The 18,849-nt window shown below is 43.4% G+C and overlaps 1 protein-coding gene across 2 annotated transcripts in view; it reads left to right on the top strand.

Moving 5' to 3' along the window:
* Positions 1-18,849, top strand: part of ERMP1 (endoplasmic reticulum metallopeptidase 1) — a 689,629-nt gene that overhangs the window by 402,314 nt on the left and 268,466 nt on the right. For both annotated transcript variants that reach the window (XM_078675921.1, XM_078675920.1), the window contains exon 7: positions 2,837-3,049. In XM_078675921.1, the coding sequence (XP_078532047.1) occupies positions 2,837-3,049 (213 nt within the window). The remainder of the gene's footprint in view (positions 1-2,836; positions 3,050-18,849) is intronic.

Genomic DNA, 18,849 nt, shown 5'->3' with positions numbered 1-18,849 from the left:
CCCCACTTTAATCCAATCCACCCCAGGCAAATCCAAAACAATCTGCCCCTCTCCAATCTGCCCTACAACAACCTGCCCCACTCCAGTCCAAACAATCTGCCCTACTCCAGTCCAAAACAATCTGCCCCACTTCAATCCAATTCACCGCACTCCAAACCAATCCACCTCAATCCAATCAACCGCACCACAATCCAGTTCACCCCAGCCCAATCCAAACCACCTCATTCCAGTCTACCTCAATCCAATCCATCCTACTCAATCCAATCCACCTCACTCCAATTCAATCTACCGCACTGCAATCCAATCTACTGTACTCTAATACAACCCTCCCCACCCAATTCACTCAACTCCATTCCACCCACTCCACCCCATTTCAATCCACCCCACTCCAGTCTAAGCCACCACATTTAGTTCAACCCACTCCAGTCCACTCCACCCCAATACTTCCCACTCTGCTCCAATCCACCCCACCCCGCTCCAAACCACCCCACCCCAAAGCACCCCACCCCAATCCCTTCAGCCCACCCCACCCCGCTCCAATCCAATGCACCCACTTTAATAAACGCCATTCCAATCCATTCCACTCCAGTCCATCCCATATCAATCCACCCCCTTCAGTCATCCCACTCCACCTCCCCTTCAGTCCAGTTCGCCCACTCCACTCAACTTTTAATTCACCCCTCTCTAAACAACTCTATTCTAATCCAATCCAATCCACTGCAATCCAATCCACCCAAACCAGTCTAATCCACCCTACTCCAATCCACCCCACCTGATTTCAATCGACTCCTATCCACCCCATCAAGTCCACCAATTCCAATCCACCCCACCCCACTCCATCCAACTCATTCTGCCCCAATCCATTTGACGCCAAACTACTCCAATCCACTCACTCAATTCACTCCACCGTATTCCACCACCACACCCTACGACACTGCACTTTGACACTCTCTGCCACTGAACTTTAATCAACTCCGCTCAACTCTACAACACTGTACTCCTCCCAACTTGACTCTATGACTCTACTCCAACAAATCCAGACTGCACCACTCTACTCCCCCGCACCCTCTACACTCTAGGACACTCCAGGCCATTAACTTTTTTTGTCCTGCTGAACAGCAGCCTCACTGGTGTACAACGTGGCAAAACAAATTATCAAGGCCAATTGATCTTGTATAGGTGAGACCTATTGACTTTGTTAATGCTTGTCTGTATAATGTTATTGGAAGGTTAATTGAAGACTAACAAATTGTCATTTTCAATGGTAGCCTTGCATGTATTTCTTGCTCTTGGCTTCAAATCGGTCTCCTAGATGGGCATTCTTTGCAAAGATCTATTTTAAGTGTGTTTTCCAGCTTGGTCTATCTTCTCCCCCTTTGATTCTCTATGGCCCAGTCACATATTTTGGTAAGGGTTGAGCTTGCTATTATAGCTAGCATTTATGAATATAATTGAAGATTCCATGAGTAGACGGTAAAGTTACTCACCTATGACACAGTTTTTTCCATTGTGGGAGTCTTCTTAAAATTCATAAACAAATTTCACTATGCCCTCATAGGGCAATAGTATGGAAGAAAAGTTTCTAGAGAATTCTAGAGCGTACTTTGCAAAGAGCTATTTTAGGTGTTCATTCTAGTTTCATCTATTTTCTCCTACTTAGAGTCCATATAGCGTGGTCACCCTTTTTGAGAAGGAATGAGCTTGCGATTGTATCCAGGACTTATGAACATTACTGAAGATTCCATGATGGAGAAGGTGAAGTTACTTACCTGTGATATATTTTCTCCACTATGAGGTCTTTCCACATGCCCTGATAAGGGAAATAGAATGGTAGGTACATTTTAGAGCCTACTTCCTTCAGTGGATAATCAAAATGCCCTAAAGGACCATCTGCAACTGTGCTGCCTTCTTGGGCTGTGGATCTCCTTGCAAGATTGAGGACCAGGATATTTCTGCATCTTGCATAAATACACAATGAGTAGTTCTGCAATTCTTTCAGCGGTTCGAAATAATTGAACATTTAGTCCAGCTGTAGGAGTAATGCTCATTGCGGTGAATTTTCAAATTATCGCCAGAAAGGATTGTGCATCGTCAATTAAATCCAGCTGATCTCAGTACTGCCTGAGATGAACAATTCTTTGTTTCATCCAAAGTCTGAAAAACACTTTGTTTGCACATTTGTTTGAGTGTGTGCATGGTTTATTATATTGAGAAACCTACCCATTGATGTACTTTGTAATTTTTGATCAGTTACTTCACAACAGGATACAATTACCTAAGGTATTGTATTGTGTATTGTGGAGTAGTGTGGCTCACTGGTTAGAGGCGGCAGACCCGAGAGCAGAGGACGGCCCGGGACCAGGGTTCGATTCCCGACGCGGCAGGTTTCTGGACCAGGGTCAGCGGACTCGATAATTCTCTCGCCTCGGCGCCCACTCTGATCAGCGATCACACTCGGCAACTCTGGGCACTAGCTTGCCTCATCTTCACTAACGGCCCCACCAGACCGCCGGGGATGCCTGGTCTCACCCTGGAGATACCCATTAAGGGACCATCTCTCAGGGAAGCCAGGAAGGGTTTCGCAGCGGTCGAAGCGCGTAGGTACCCCTTCGGGAGTGATTCCAGCGCTATATAAGCACATAATTAATTAATTAATTAATTAATTGTCCTCTGATATCCAGGGAGTATTCAATAGTAGCTTGACCCAACCTGATTGGGATCGGATACAGTTTGTCCAATATCAATTGAGTGATGTAGTGTTTCTGTGTTATTTGCACAATAATAGTTTGAAGAAATTGATTGCTGTTTTCTAATGTTGTTTTGTTTTTTTTAACAGGTGACAATATCCTTGGTGTTCTCAAATATTTAGCCACTACTGATGAGTTGGCTCATTCTTCTGAGTACCGCCATGGCAACATAGTCTTCTTTGACGTGTGTGGTCTCTTTGTGTTGGTTTATCCGGCGCGTGTTGGTGCTGTAATAAACTCCCTGATAGCATTAGCTGCAGTTCTCTACCTGGGCAAGAAGTTCTTCAGACCAAGAAATGGTGGTAAGTTATGTTATTGGCTCACCTTCATGTGTGTTTTTTTTCTTTTGGAAGAATTACAATTAACTGACAGGAGTGCTTTTTGTTAAAGTACTATGTACAGTCTAATGCTGTCTAACGCAGACGCGCTAGCGGACTCCTACCAGGGTAACTTGTGCAAGGGAAGGAGCGCCTGGTAAAGGGCTCCCGACTTGCTCTATTCAGTTGCTGTATCTTGTATTTTACTAGTATTGGCACTGTTTGCAATCCAGCCTTAACTGCTCATGTAATTAGACCCCGCTGTCCCCGCATACAATTGCACGCTCTTTGCTCACCTTTTACCTTCGTCCTTTTGATAATCGCTGCCTGCTTTTAAACCTCTCTCACCGCAACTGATCCCTCACGGGCACCAGGTCAGCGTCTTCCCCGGTCCACCACGGAAGGTTCTGGTTGAGTGGAGGGAAGGACACGCAGACCGGAAGTGCTTCTGGGACGGTTAGCGCTCTAGTCCCTAGGACACAGCATAAAACCTGATGCACGCCTTGTCGCGCAGCGGGCGCGCCAAAGGCAAGCCCGTCTGGGCCCAGGGTCAGGAACCTCTGCCCCTCCCCCCATAGCCCCCTTACATTACCCAGGGAAACACTTCTCCAACTCAGACAGGTCCCAAAGCCACACTGTGCTCATTCAATCTCCACTGAGGAATCGCAAAGCTACTGCTCCCATTGCTCTTACGATCTGTCTCCATTAGATACTCAACACTCAACAGGGAATCAAATCAGCATGGCCCTGCTGAACTGCACGTCCTTGCCCAAACACTCCCTGGAGATTTCCATTCTCCTACATGACACTCTTCCTGATGTTCTGTTTCTGACAGAAACCTGGCTCTCCCCAGACGCCGACCCAGACGTTGTCCAGGCTCTCCCTCCGGGATACCTGATCCAGCGCCTCGACAGAACCGGTGGCAAGGGGGGAGGGATAGCAATTGTTTTTAAAAACCACCTTACCTGTCGTATTCTGGACAGCCCTATCCTAGACTGCGAAAACATTAATTTCACCATTCAATTTCCCCCCCTGAAGTCGCTCTCTTGGATCCTCCTATATCCCGGGAGCACAAGGGCAATTTTGCAGCTCATTACTTGAAACTTCCCTTTCCCTGGCCAGCACCTCACCCAACTTTACCATTCTAGGAGACTTAAATCTACACTTTGATGACCCCCGGGATAAAGTGGCAGGCAAGCTAGCACTTAACCTTGCAGCCTACCAGCTACGCCTTATGAGCCAGCAACCCACACACACGCGAAAGGTCACCTCCTAGACCCTATTTTTTTCCAAATTTAACTGAATTAAGTGTTGGAACCGCTACCCTTGCCTTGGTCTGATCACTTTTTAGTCCCCCTCATCTGGCACACTTCCACCACTAGCCCCCTCAGAACAGCCCCAAGTATCCTCGAACGACCCTGGTCGAAACTGGCCTTAGAAGAGTGGAGGCGTCAACTGGAACTAGCCACGCCCTCACATGACTCAGACCCATCGGTAGAAGATATGAAATTTTCCTCATGGATTGCGAACTCACTCGACATAGTACTTCCCAGAAAAATCTCTCCAAAACAAAGCGGAACAACCAAATCCCCTTGGTTCACCCATGAACTACGCATTCTAAAAAAACAATGTAAAAAATCAGAAAGAGCACGGAGGAAAGACTGTGTCACCAATAAAAAAACCTGAATATAAACGATGCATCTCAGTTTACAAAACCGCCCTCAAAACAACTCAGGCCGCCTTTTTCGAAGAAAAAAATCGATCTTCCACCAGCTCTTCCAGGGAAGCATTCAGTATTGTAAAAAAACTCCTTAAAATCTCAAACCTCTCCCCCCCCTCCCCCCTCCTTGACCCTTCTGGTCACCGTTGCAATGAACTGGCAGAATTATTTGTCAACAAAATTCTAAATATTCTTAAACTCCTTCCACCCAACAATATTGAACACCCACCAGAACCCTAACCAATAGTACCCCAGCACAAAGACTTTAGTCTAGAATCTTTCACCACCATCACAGAGGAAATACTTCTCCCCATTCTAGAATCAATAAAAAGCGGTTCCCCGCTCGACCCAGCTCCGCTTAACATCCTAAAATTAGCTTCACCCACTATCATCCCCCCATTATCAATTTGATTAACGCCTCCTTATCACAGGGCACTGTCCCCTTGAACTGGAAAAGGGCTGTAGTAAAGGCACTCCTAGATGGGCAACTACCGCCCCATCTCTCTACTGGCAGGAATCAGTAAGGTGGCAGAAAAATTTGTCAACCACCAGCTCTCTGCCTTCCTCGAGTCTGGTGGACTTCTACACTCCTCCCAGACGGGCTTCCGCCCCGGTCAGGGCACTGAATCCACTCTGGTAGCAGTAGTGGAAGAGGCGAGAAAGATCCTAGACTCCGGAGGATTCGTTGCAGTAATTCTCCTGGACCTGAGCGCAGCCTTTGACACGGTGAACCGCCACACTTTGGTTCACCGGCTCAACAGAGAAGGAGTCACAGGGTTGGCCTAGTCTTGACTGAAATCTTTCCTGCATAACAGAACCTTCCAGGTCCTGAGGGCAACACCAAATCCCAACCTACTCCACTCCACTGTGGGGTTCCCCAGGGCTCATCCCTGAGCCCTAAAATGTTCAACTTGTACGTGTCCCCTCTGGAGAAAATAGTTACCCCTCATGGTATTAAATTGGTCACTTACGCAGATGATACCCAGCTTATTGTATCACTGAATCAGTTGGAGCAATCCCAGAAGACTTATGCTCCTGCCTCAGACATCACTAGCTGGATGAACAGCTCCCACCTCAAACTGAACAGCGAAAAAACAGAGATCCTAGTATTGGGCAAAATTCATCCCTAATACTATGTGGCCATCTTGTAGGGGACCAGCACCTATCCCAAAAGAAGCCATAAAAAGCCTGGAAATATGGCTTGACCGGGACCTCACGTTTAAAACCCAAGCAAGGAAAACCTCTGGAGTCTGCTTTGGTCTGCTCCGAACAACTCTCAAAATCCACCCCCTCCTACCTTTTGACTCCAGAAAACTTTATCCTCTCCAGACTGGACTATGGCAACGCCCTCTACCTGGGTGATCCTAAAACAGTCATCGCTAAACTCCAGGTAGTTCAGAACTCGCCAGCCAGACTCCTCACAGGCACAAAAAATCGGTGTTCAGCTAAGTCCACCATAAGCTCTCTCCACTGGCTCCCGATACAGGAGAGACTCTACTTTAAAACCCTGTGCACCACTCACAAGATACTTCAGGGCATGGGCCCCCCATCCGAAAAGACACAATTAAACCATACAAAGCCATTAGACAGCTACGCTTTGACCTCCTCCATTTAGCCCACACGCCCAGAATCAAGAAGGCACGCACAGGGGGTCGTCTCTTCTCCTACAATGCCCCTAGGCTCTGGAACTCCCTGCCCCTTGCCATCCGCAGCGAAACTAACCTATCTTTCCATAAACTCCTGAAAACTTGGCTCTTCCCTTAAACTTCATCTTTTCCTCTAGCATACTCTTCAGCGCTGGGACTCCTCCAGGTAGCCATGCACTCTATAAATCCGTTTTCATTTCATTCAAATCTTAGTAGTATTTTTGGACCCATTCAGACTGCTTGTAATGCCTATTGTAGGCCCCCAACTTACAAAGAATGTATTTATCTAGCCAGGTACTCCAAAAGAAAGAAAGGGTGTGACCCCAAATGCCAAGAGAGGGGGTACCACAGGTAAATAAATAAGACAACTCTCTTGGGTGAATTGTTAGTTGTACAAAAATCCCTATTTCCTTATTTCATACTTTCATACTCATCCACGCACAATCCAGGACCCCCAGACCCTACTAGTCATTCAACACATATATGATGAGAATGGCAAAGAAATACATAAAAAGGTTATTTTATTTAAGTTCAATTTCTATATCAAATATTGTCAAATAAAAACACTTCAAGTACATGAAGAATGACATTAAAAACAATACATCATAAAAACTGCGAGAGACTGCAAAAAGTCAGTGTAAACAAATAATCACATTAATAGTAAAGTTGTTTCCTATGGAATTTATCAACTCGTGTATGTTGGAGTCTACAGCCCTCTATATTCTATTAGACCCCCACACATTCCTTGGATACAACCAAATACTGTAAACAAATGCGTCAACGTGTTTCGGTGGTGTTATTCTTATTACGACCACCTTCTTCAAGCCAAATATATTGTACAGTCTCCCTTGAAAAAGTTCCTATAAATATAAAAAGGTGTATATAAATATAACACATTCAAAGCAACATATAAAAAATACTCATTAAATTGTACTATACATCATATATTCACATAACCTAAAGGGGAAACCCTCCCCACCCATGTATTTCTGTGCCAACAACCCGTAGACAAGGGGGATATCTATGTCACAAGTTCATTTATCATTGGAGTCCCAGATAGATCCTCATTAACACCCTCAATCAGAACTAATTAAAAACATTTACCAAAGGACACAGACATTTTCATGCATAATGCATGTAATTGGCCACCAGGGTCTGTCCCTTAGCATACATCCCTCTCACATTCATAACACTCGAGCTCATGGTCGCACCCAACCCACCTGAATTTTTCCCTTGGGTGGACCTGATGATTCAATGTCCTCCGCTTGTGGTAGGCGGGGCTCACTTAGGCTCCAACGCCAGCTATATAGTTTTTATTCTATAACGGAATACAACAGCATTAGTTTCCACCCTCTAGTTCCTATTCTATATATATATATATATATATGAGAGTTCATTACTCCCTTTAACTGTTTAGACCTACCCTGGGTGGGGATCCTGCGTTTATTTTTTCAATTATGATTTTCTCCACCTTCTTGATCCTATGTGGCAATCCTGCATAATTAAGTAAGGATCATCGAGATCATAAGTGGGATTGTCTAACATTGTGCATAGCTTCCCCATCCCAACTGTACATGTGGTGCCCATGAGAACACTCACTGTTATATTTGTGAAGATCTGCCAACTATTGTTATAGCTCGCACTTATTCCGCTGTTATATTATTTTCATATGAGTGTTATCCCCAGATACCTTCGTAAGAGATCAGGCCTATGGATGACCAATATAATAATTAAAATCATCGCCCCCCCAGAGAAAAGACAAAAAAGTGGTCTAAATTCCAATCATTCTATTTAATAAACTGTCACATGTCTAACTGTTTATGAGATGCATGCGGAATGGCGAACGACTATATTTGAATTGTCATAATAGTGACCCTGATCTTGAGGCTTGATATTGGTCATATATGCCTAGGGCCTCGTTTATATAAGATCATTCACTCTTCTCAAAAGTCGCTCTATGCTAGCTTAATATAGGCTTGGTACAATACGACAAAGGCCAGAGACTTGGTTCCTTATTTAAAGTCCAAGTCAAAAATAAATTTTCTACCCTCGCTCTAGTTGTGATATATTCTTTTATTGTAAATTGCGTCTTCTCGGGAGCATAAAGGCATGGTAACACTGACTCGTCTGGAGATACCCTACACTCATAGATGTATAATAAACTGGAGCAAGGTCATAGTCCTACACTTAGATAGCCGCCCCCATGCCCTTCTGCTGTTATATTTTAGCACTCCGATATATAGGCCGTTGATAGCGTGCTAAATTTGATGTAGATAGTATCATATCGCGGCTGTATAGCGCAATTGTTGTAATGCTTCTAAGGTTGTCCTGTGCTCATCCATGTATATTAGCCTAGTGGGGAGTTCTACTCTCACAACTAAATGGTCGCCCACACTTCCTTCCACGGTTACACTCTAGCATACATAAATGCCTGCCGAGTGTAGCGTGCTGGCTAAAGTGGAAAAATAAGCCAAACGCGTTCTCACTGCCAGTGTTACACTGGGCAGCGGGCCCCCTTCCCACACTCTACGCGATACACAGTGGGTCTCAGATCTAAGGCGACCACATCTCAATTCCCGGCACCCGTAGTTGACTTACCGCATGCTTGAGTAAGCGTCAAATTGTACAGGTCCTACCTCCCCAACAGTCAAGGGGCCATCTGTTCCTGAGCTTCCGATTTATATAGTATATTCAGCATCTCTAATACTCCGCACCTGGGACTTTTCCATGGCGTTTCCTCCTACCATTACGTAATCACGTCCCAATACGTTGCATGGTTTCAGGCTTCCCTGCCTCTCACTCCGGAGCCATTCTAAAAGCGGCAACGGCGAGGGCTCAATCTTAAGGGGGCAATGTCATGTTTCTTATGGAATATGGGCCCCACGTAATTATACTCCATCGTATCGAAGCCGATGTTTGTTTCTTTGTTTCCAATGACTCCGAGCTGATGTGGGCTACAATATTTCCTAATCTATTTCAGCTCCAGTATTTTTATTACGATTTGTTTATTTAGGACAAAATATATGAGAGCTCAAATCTCAATAGTGTGTCCCTCATTAATGAATCCACTCTTGATGTCTAAGGTGGCAAGCTCTATCCTCCCATTATGCAAACTTGATTGTTCTAAGTTGGAAAAGAGAATATTTAAAAAGGGTGGTTGCCCACATTCACGCTACATTAGAACTTTTATTAATAAATCAATGTCTGTAAAGATGCTTATAGGGCGAAAAGGGTGCCATGGATGTCCATATAATCCAGGCCCCCATATTTACACCCCACCAATATGATTTGGAAACTGAGGGGATAGTGTAGCTGGGTATGTCTGAACGGCCGGACGGACAGACCACAACACAGCCCCCCACATAGCCCCTCACCCCAGATCACTATGTTACCCCTATTCCAAATGTCAACACTGGTAATAGGTGTGCCACACAGGTTAGTTTTATTAGGTATATTGACCCTCTGTAATGCGCATCCAATCTTCCTTAGAATTAAGTCCTTTTTTGATGGTATTCAGAATGGAAATGTACCATTGCTCGCGGTTCTTTCTCTTTATAGGGGTCACCTCCTCTCTTATTAGCTTCCATCCGTTTAATAACAAACCATTTAAAGTCTGTTAACGAATGGCCCTGCTCTTTAAAATGATCAACTAAGGGGGCATTAAGTTTCTGATTTTTAATAGGCAGATCGATGTTCTAATATTCTAGTCCGAATCTCGCGTCCTGTCTCACCGACATATCCAAGATGGCATGGGCGAACAATTAAATAGACCACATTTTTGGTCCTACAGTTGTTCAATGTTCTTGGTCTCATGGTATATCCTTCATGGGTATATACCTTGCCCTGTATACCTTGATCACAGATCGTACAACTTCCACATCTGTAGTTGCCTGTTACTGGTGTACCTGTGATCGTCAATTGATGTGATCTGGGGCCCTCTCTGTATGTGTGCACTAAATTTTGCCTAAGATTGTTTTTGTTTTTTTTAAGCAAATAGCGGTTTAGTCAATTTCTTGGACGTATTATCATTCAGGAGTTCCCAGGACGAGTTAACAATATTCTTAATCTTATTAATTGTATTAGAGTATTGGCTCACGAAGACTATTCTCTTGGTCTCATTGGGATCTTCACATTTTGTGTCCTTTCTTTTGTGTGAGCATACTTTCTCTATTGTAAAATCGAGCTCTCTTAAAAGCATTGGAAATTAATTGCTTGGGATAGCCCCTGTCTTTTAATTTTTGTTTTAAATATTCAGAATGTTTATAAAAATCCTCTAATGTCGAGCAATTCCTGCGGAGTCGCAGAAATTGCCCGAATGGGATGTTCTCCCTGGGCCCTGGGGTGGAAGCTGGAGTAATGCAACAGTGTGTTTTGTCAGTTGATTTGGAGAACAGTTCTACTCCCAGCTTCCCCCCAATGTCTTTGATGGTAAGGTCTAAAAAATGGACACTTCTCCTACTGAATTTAAAGGTGAACTTCCGATTGACGTCACCAAGGTTCAGCCACTACAAAAATTCACATAACTGGTCCTCCGATCCCTCCCATATAAATGAATCTGCTCCAAGTGATTTTTGTACAACTAACAATTAACCCAAGAGAGTTGTCTTATTTATTTATCTAGCCAGGAACAAGGTTAATTCCACTGCAGACACTTGACCCATGCACAGAAGTAGTTTGCTCTTCTTTCTGTGTACAATGCTGTGCTTTACTGTCCCAAGTAAAATAACATAAACATTGTAGGTTAATGTTTAAGACTAAGAGAACTAATCCTATAGTTCTTTTTGGGAGAGTCCATGTTTCGTAGGGCAGTGGAGTGAACTATATGATTACTTCTCTGTCTTAAACATCAACCTACTCCACTCACTGGTGAGCCCCCACAATCTAAACACAAAAGTACTATGGATTAACATTCATTTTGCCCAAATACATCCTTGATAACTGAGTTAGGTCCTGATCACACGTTGAACATGTTGGAACAAACTGGCCCCTAGAAAGCATTTAAAAATGCATAACTTTCTTAGCTCTTTCGTGGAGCGCTCCAATTGCTGAATGTACACTTCAGACTGGTGGGTGTTGGAGGGGAATTACACTGAGGTGAAGTCTAGAAGTTGGGTGCAGTGTCCCACAGAAACATCTTGAGGATGCTTTTTTTAATTCTATTTATTTACTTCTGATGGCCAAGTGCTTGTCAGATACGCTGTGAGAGTGTGCCCTTGAAGGAGGAGTGTTGTAAGTGCCTAAATGTCCTTTCAAAACCTTGGTGCTTTGGCCAGCAGATGTCCAGCAGGTGAGTGGTCAGCAGGTTATTTATAGCCAGACTTGAGTGCCACACTGGAAGAGTGCACTAGTGTGGTCGGAATGCTTCTGATAAGGATTACTTTGTATCAGGTGCAGAATCTCAAAATCCAGGCTTTCTTTGGGCAAAAGCCAGTGTAGTTGTTATGGCCTGGAACATGTGGCCCAACATGTGCTTGATCGGTAATATATATATATATATGACACTTTGGGATGTAAGAGACAGTTGGATTACAATAATCAACAATATCATAAACTGATCAAAAAACTGCAATCGAAGCCTAATATTATCGTAAAAAACTCCGATAAGGGTGGAAACACTGTTTTGTGGGCCAAAGACGCCTATGTGCAAGAAGCAGAAAAACAACTTTTGAATCAATCATGTTATTTGAAATCCACCAAATTTGAAATGTGTAAAAGTGAAGAAAAGACCAGGAAATTCATCCATCTTTGCCAAAGAAATGGGCTCATTTCTAGAGAAGAAGAAAAATTTCTCAGTGTGGAATTTCCTATTACACCTTTGTTTTATCTTCTCGCGAAGATTTACAAATGTACTATTCCAGTACCTGGTCGCCCCATTATCTCTGCTCAAGGCAGCATGAATGAGAACATTTCTAAATATGTTGACTTTTTTCTTCAACCCCATATGAATACATTGCCAACGTACTTAAAAGATACAACAGATTTTTTTTTTGAAGGTTGAACAAATCAAATGGTGCTCCAATTATTGTTTTATTGTGATGGATATAGAGTCACTATACACCAGTATACACCATCGACAAGGGATGGAAGCCACTAACTATTTTTTAGATCAAAGGGATGCTGTTTTTCGTGATCCCAATAGTATGATCCTCCAGATGATTGAGATTAGTTTATATAACAACTTTTTTCAGTTTCAAAATGTAATCTACCACCAGCAGCGAGGCGTGGCAATGGGTTTGTGCTTCTCCCCCAGCTATTCATGCTTACATGTTGGCTGGTGGGAGGAGCGCGAGCTCAGAACCACGCACGCGCAGTGGGCCCAATACTTGATGCATTACTGGAGGTTCATCGACGATGTCTTTATTGTTTGGAGTGGTTCCCAGGAATAGGCTTTAACTTTTGTCAGTGATGTAAACCAAAATGATCGTAATCTTAAATTTACAGCTACTATCACCACTGATTCAGCTGAATTTTTGGATGTCTCTCTTTTTATTAAGGAAGGGCAACTCCACACTAGATTACACCACAAAATGACAGCCGGTAACTCCATATTACATGCCCGGAGTTCCCACCCTGCCCATACAATCCAGAGTATTCCCTATGGCGAATTCATCCGTATCAAACGTATTTGTAGTGACGCTACTTCTTTAGCTACCTGTTTCAATGAGTCTTATCCTAGATTCTTGTCACGGGGCTATAGTTCTAAAAATTCTTGACCAGGCCTTATTGAAAGTCAATGGCAAATCAAGATCAGAACTATTACAACCTAAAAGGCCAATCACAACAGACTCTACCACAATTGGTCCCATATGTTTGATCACTACTTTCTGCAATCAAGAAAGAAAAATTAGACGTATCCTTTATTCTGAATGGCCGATTATTCTCACTGACAACATCTTAGGACCTATTTTACCGAAATTGCCAAATATCACTTTCCGGCGTGCTCCATCTATGAAAGATGCACTAGATAGATCTATGCCAGAAAATGTTTTGAAACCTTCATGGTTGTCGAAGTTGGGCTTTTTTAAATGTACTTCGTGCCGGGCGTGCACTTTCGCTAAAAATGGCACATATTATCAGTCGGCCTTTAGCGAAACGAGAATACCAATTCGGGAGTATTTAACCTGTCGTTCTGAATTTGTGATCTATAAACTTAGATGCACATGCAATTTGGAATACATTGGGAGTACGAAACTCCCATTTAATAAACTTATTCTACAGCACATACGTGCTATTGTGAATTCAGATAATAACTACCCTGTGGCACGCCATTTTCGAGCAATTCATAATAACCAGCTGAAAGATCTTGAGTACACAGTCCTAGGTTCTGTCCCCAATCCTATCAGGGGTGGGGATCCTGAGAAATTACTGAGGCAGAAAGAGACACAATTCATTTTACTATTAGACACCAGAGTCCCTAATGGATTGAACATCAATGAAGGTCTTAGCAATTTCCTATAGGCTGTTTTGAATTTGTTGGATGTTCCTAATGTTAATTTCTGTGATAATCATTGTATAAGTTGGATTTAGTCTGAAGTTCAAAAGTATTTTCTAGAGCAGAATTTTAACAAATCAGCGGCTGCTGCACTGTTTATGAACTTAGCAACATAAAAATGTTGTGTATTCTATGGAACTATGTATTTGGTTATCTACAGAGGGCCACTGCCAAACTGTTCAAGTGTCCTGTTTTAATAACCATTTAAAATAACTTTTGTTTGGTTGATTTTTCGTTTTCATGTTGTCATATGGAGATGATCATTTAAGAACTAGTGCGTTTGTTTTCATCGCTCTCATATGATGTAGGTAGTCAGAATGATGAAAAAAAAAAAAAAAATCTTTTTTTCCACTTGGAGAAATCTGACTTAAAATATTGAAATTGGAGCTTTGGACACACTTTAAGATCTGAACATCATGGTCCTCTTGTGTGTTTGTTGTGATTTACCGATTCACATTGAAATTTTGATGTATTATTTGGAACTCATTAATCACATATGGATTTTGGGCACTTGCCATAATTTCCTCTTTTTAATATGATTGATGTATTATCCTTAAAAATGTATTATTTTATATGTTTTTGGTACACAACACCACTCTTATTGCTTTCTGTGTCATTTCTGTAACTGCATAGATATCTGCATATGATTTATTTATATATTTGCACTTTAAAACTTAACCTTTCAGCCTATTTTTTAAGCTGATAGGCTTTTATTTCACATATAAGGCACAACCTACAGTGGCGCGTCATGTGATCAAGCTCTGCTTGTCAGAGCGAAACGCGTCAGGGAGGGCAGCTGCCCGTAATTGCACTGAATAAACTACAATGACTGCTTGCACTTTAAGGTGTTGGATGGCCTGTTATTGAGCATTGTGTATTTCCTTGGGGAAGAGGTAGTTACCTGCTTTAGTGCCGCCTGGATTCAGCGGCTCAGGATTTCTTTTGTGTGTGTGTGTGTGTGTATGTGTGTGTATATATATATATGTATATGTATATGTGTATATATATATATATATATATATATGTATATATATATGTGTATGTATGTGTGTGTATATATATATATATATATATATATATATATATATATATATATATATATAACGTCTTCTATAGTGCAATTCAGCAGAGACGAGACAAACCCAGGACTGGTGCAAGTATAATTTATTAGAGCCCAAACACCAAGTAAACCATGACGCGTTTCAGCCCGCGGAGGGCCTTGATCACATGACAAACGCTGAGAGGGTAAGGTGACCTTTTTAAAGTGCCAGCGTGCTGAAAAGTAACCATGAACATAGAGGACAGACTATTGTCTCCCTATTTGCGATTAAAACAATCTTTCCCAGTTAAATATGCAGTACAGAACAATTGCAATATGCATGTAAAATACAATGATAACCCGTGTTAAAGTGCATGATTATTAAAACCGTACAAAATGTAAAAGCATGATTAAAAATTTGTCAATTCATAAGTAATTTCTAAAATATAGAAATATTGATTTTACAGAAATATTCTTTCTATGTACATGCCTAATCATTTCAAACTGGTCATTCACTAACCATGCTCTTTGCTCATCTACCGGATTTGGTAAAAGGCCAAAAATCAAGTGAAAGGGGACCCATTTAGATATTGTTACCCTTAAACAATTGCTAAGTCTTAACCATCCATGTTACTGCAAATTTTGGGAAAATACAGCCCAAGTGGGCTTAATTTAATATGCAAACAGTAATTAAAAAACAATTAGCTGTGCAAACTCAGCAAATAAATACTTATAAATACATTTCAGCACACTATAAAAAAAACAAGTGTATGAAAAAGTGTCAAAAATATTTCATAATATGTAGAAAAAAGTTTTAAAAGACCATTGAATAGGTTAGAAGAGCAGCAATATACTGATATGTTATAAAACAACAACAATAGCTATAAACAACTAGAGTTCATACCATTGGTAATCTTGCAATCGAACAGAATTGTGTGTCTTGTCTCCAGTTCGCATAGGAGTGCCTCACGGTCACCCCCTCTCCTCAGGGGAGGAACTGTGTTGATTGCAAAATATCTCAAGCCCTCAGGATTCTGATTGTGGTCTTCCTCGAAATGCCAAGCCACTGGGTACGCGGTGTCGCCGTTGGTAATGGCCCGCAGGTGCTGGAGTATCCTCTTGTGTACTGGTAATTTCGTACTACCAACGTAGCGTAGACCACAGGAACACTCCAGCACATACACCGCGTACTCGGTTTTGCAAGTTAGTTTGGATTGGATGCGGACAGGGGTTTCACTGAAGGGGATTAAGTACTCCCTTTTGTTAATACCATTATCCAGTATTATGGGTGTCTTTCATAGATTCACATGCCTGAATCATTCCCCGTCATCGAGACGGGAGTCTCCGGTATATAGAAAATAATGTCCTATAGACATACATAGAGAAAAGTAGGCCTAAGGGCCCAACCTTAGTAGCCTATCCATGTCCTTTTGTAAAAAGGACCAAACTCCAGAAGGTAGCCAATCAGCTACCACCTCCCTCTAGAACCTTCCTGTCAGGAGCCTCAGTCTCTCAGATTTTCTACTGCACGTTGTGCTAGGGAGTCTCCACCTGAGTTCTCCTCAGGTTTCCTAGTTTTATCTCTTTTCCTCACAGAAATTGGATATTTCCTTCATAAATCAACAATGGCTGATCAACAGAAGAAGGGTCTCTTCAGAGCTTGCTCTTCTTGTGGTGAGAAGAGGCTCCACGTCGATGACTAGCATGAAACCTGTCTATACTCTCTTTATCCAGACCATTCTCCTAAGGAATGTAGAATTTGTAGAACATTCTCTACAAAAACTCTAAAAGACAGGGAAGGACGGCTGCTCCTCTGGTTGAACAGGCTGAAAACCAGAGACAACCTGGAGTCTTCAGAGGACGGTGAGATGGCTTCAGTTTCCTCTAAATTATCCTTGAAGAGGCCAAGGGTTGCTTCCCCTAGCCCTACAGACGTTCCTCCTAAAAAGACTATCAAAAAGTCTTCAGAGGCAAAATCTACAACGTCTGACAAGGATGTTCCTGCCTTCAGGCCGCCTGCGCCGTCGTCGACGACTATTTCGTCGCTGTTTCCCTCAGCGCTGAAGAAAACGTCTCTACAGTCTGTTTCTACATCGACGACGACTGTGTCGACGACGGCGTCGTCAGCATCTTCATCGACGACGACTACTCCATCGTCGACGGCGAGTAAGCCTGTGTCGTCGATTGTTCTCATTAAAAAGCACTCGACGCTGATTAAGATTCCGTCGACGACGACATCAGCGACGACGACGAAACCAAAACCGTCGACGCCTGCGCCGTCTACGAAGACACCCTCGTCGACCAGCGTGCCGTCGACGAAGACATCGACGACGGTAAAGACTTTGGCGACGACGAAGACACTGTCGACGGGCGCTCCATCAACGACGAAGACACCGTCAATGAGCGCACCATCAACGACAGGGCCGTCGACGAAGGTACCGTCGACGAAATCACCATCGTCAATCGAAATTCAGTCGACGACGACACAGTCGACGACGCCACCGTCGACGCTGTGGAAACAGTCGGACTTGATTTCTCCGTCGTCAGCGGCCAGTCAGCCGTCTACGATTCCACCAACGACAAAGAGTACGAAAAAGCCAATACCACCAGTCTCCAAGCAGGGTGCAAAAGTTACCCCCATCTTGTCTGCTGCAAGACGAGGAATCGGACGATGACCAGTACGGTCAGGCCACCAGTCCTTCAGATCTCATAGTAAAGTGCCAAAGCACTGATGAGGATGGCGATGAAATGGTTTTTACGGAGGAGACTGTACATTCACAGGTCCAGACGCAAGTCACACCTATGGTATGCCTTCTGGTGTCTATAGTCTCAGACCTACAGTTCTTGATCCAAGACTACAAACAGCGATTTCCTGAATCGACATCGGCCCCATCAACGGAGAAGAATCCAGCTACATCTGGACCGACCCCATCCTCAAGACCTAGACCGTCACCTTTTGTGATCCGGCAGGAAAGAGAAACAGTACAACATATCCCGTCTTCTGACGACGAGGGCGAGGAACCAGAAGAAGGGGAGGTACGGGGGACGACCTGTCCGACCATAGGGACGATGAGGACTACATCGCTCCTTCTCCGGCCACACCTGAGCCCACTACCTCGACCTCGTGGACATTGGCGGATTTCACAATTTAGTGGAGAGAGCGGCCACAAGATTCCATATGACTATGGAATCCACTGAAACAGACTGTTTCCTATATGATTTTAAAGACCCGGTTAGGAAAACAACCGGATCAATTCCTATAATTGATCACATATCGGAACAAGGGAAACAACTGATGCAGACACCAGCCTCGGTCTCCGCAGTGGTACCACGGCTGGACAAGAAGTATAAGGCACCAACAACAGCACCAGCCTGCCTTACTGGGCATCCCAAGCCAGATTCCGTGGTTACCCAGGCGGCTCAAAAGAACTCTAGGAATCAGTCATCCCCATTGTCCGCTCCACCGGACAAGGAAGGCAGGAATCTAGACAGTATTGGCAAACGTTTTTCCACCACGTCGGCCATGACTGTCAAAGTAGCTAATGCCATCACGCTACTAGGCCGCTACAACAGGCAATTGTGGGAGGATATTGCCCCATATCTGACGGAATTACCTGATAATTTGAAGGAGGAAGTTCAATCACTCCTTAAGGAGGGCCAAACATCAGCATCAGAACTTATTGATTGTGCTATAGATGTTGCAATGACCGGCTTCAGACAGCTAGCAGGCGCTGCGGTCTTGCGAAGACAAGGGTGGCTTAAAGCAACATCCTTCCGTCAAGAAGTCCACACTAAAATACTCGACATGCCCTACGACGGCCAGCACCTGTTTGGGGAGAAAATCGACGAGGCCTTACAAACAATCAAAAAAGATACGGACACGGCATG

This window comes from Lissotriton helveticus, chromosome 2_1 (assembly GCF_964261635.1).
Source record: "Lissotriton helveticus chromosome 2_1, aLisHel1.1, whole genome shotgun sequence".
Taxonomy (NCBI): domain Eukaryota; kingdom Metazoa; phylum Chordata; class Amphibia; order Caudata; family Salamandridae; genus Lissotriton; species Lissotriton helveticus.
The sequence above is the reverse complement of the archived record's forward strand: the minus strand, read 5'-3'. Positions and strand labels throughout refer to the sequence as shown.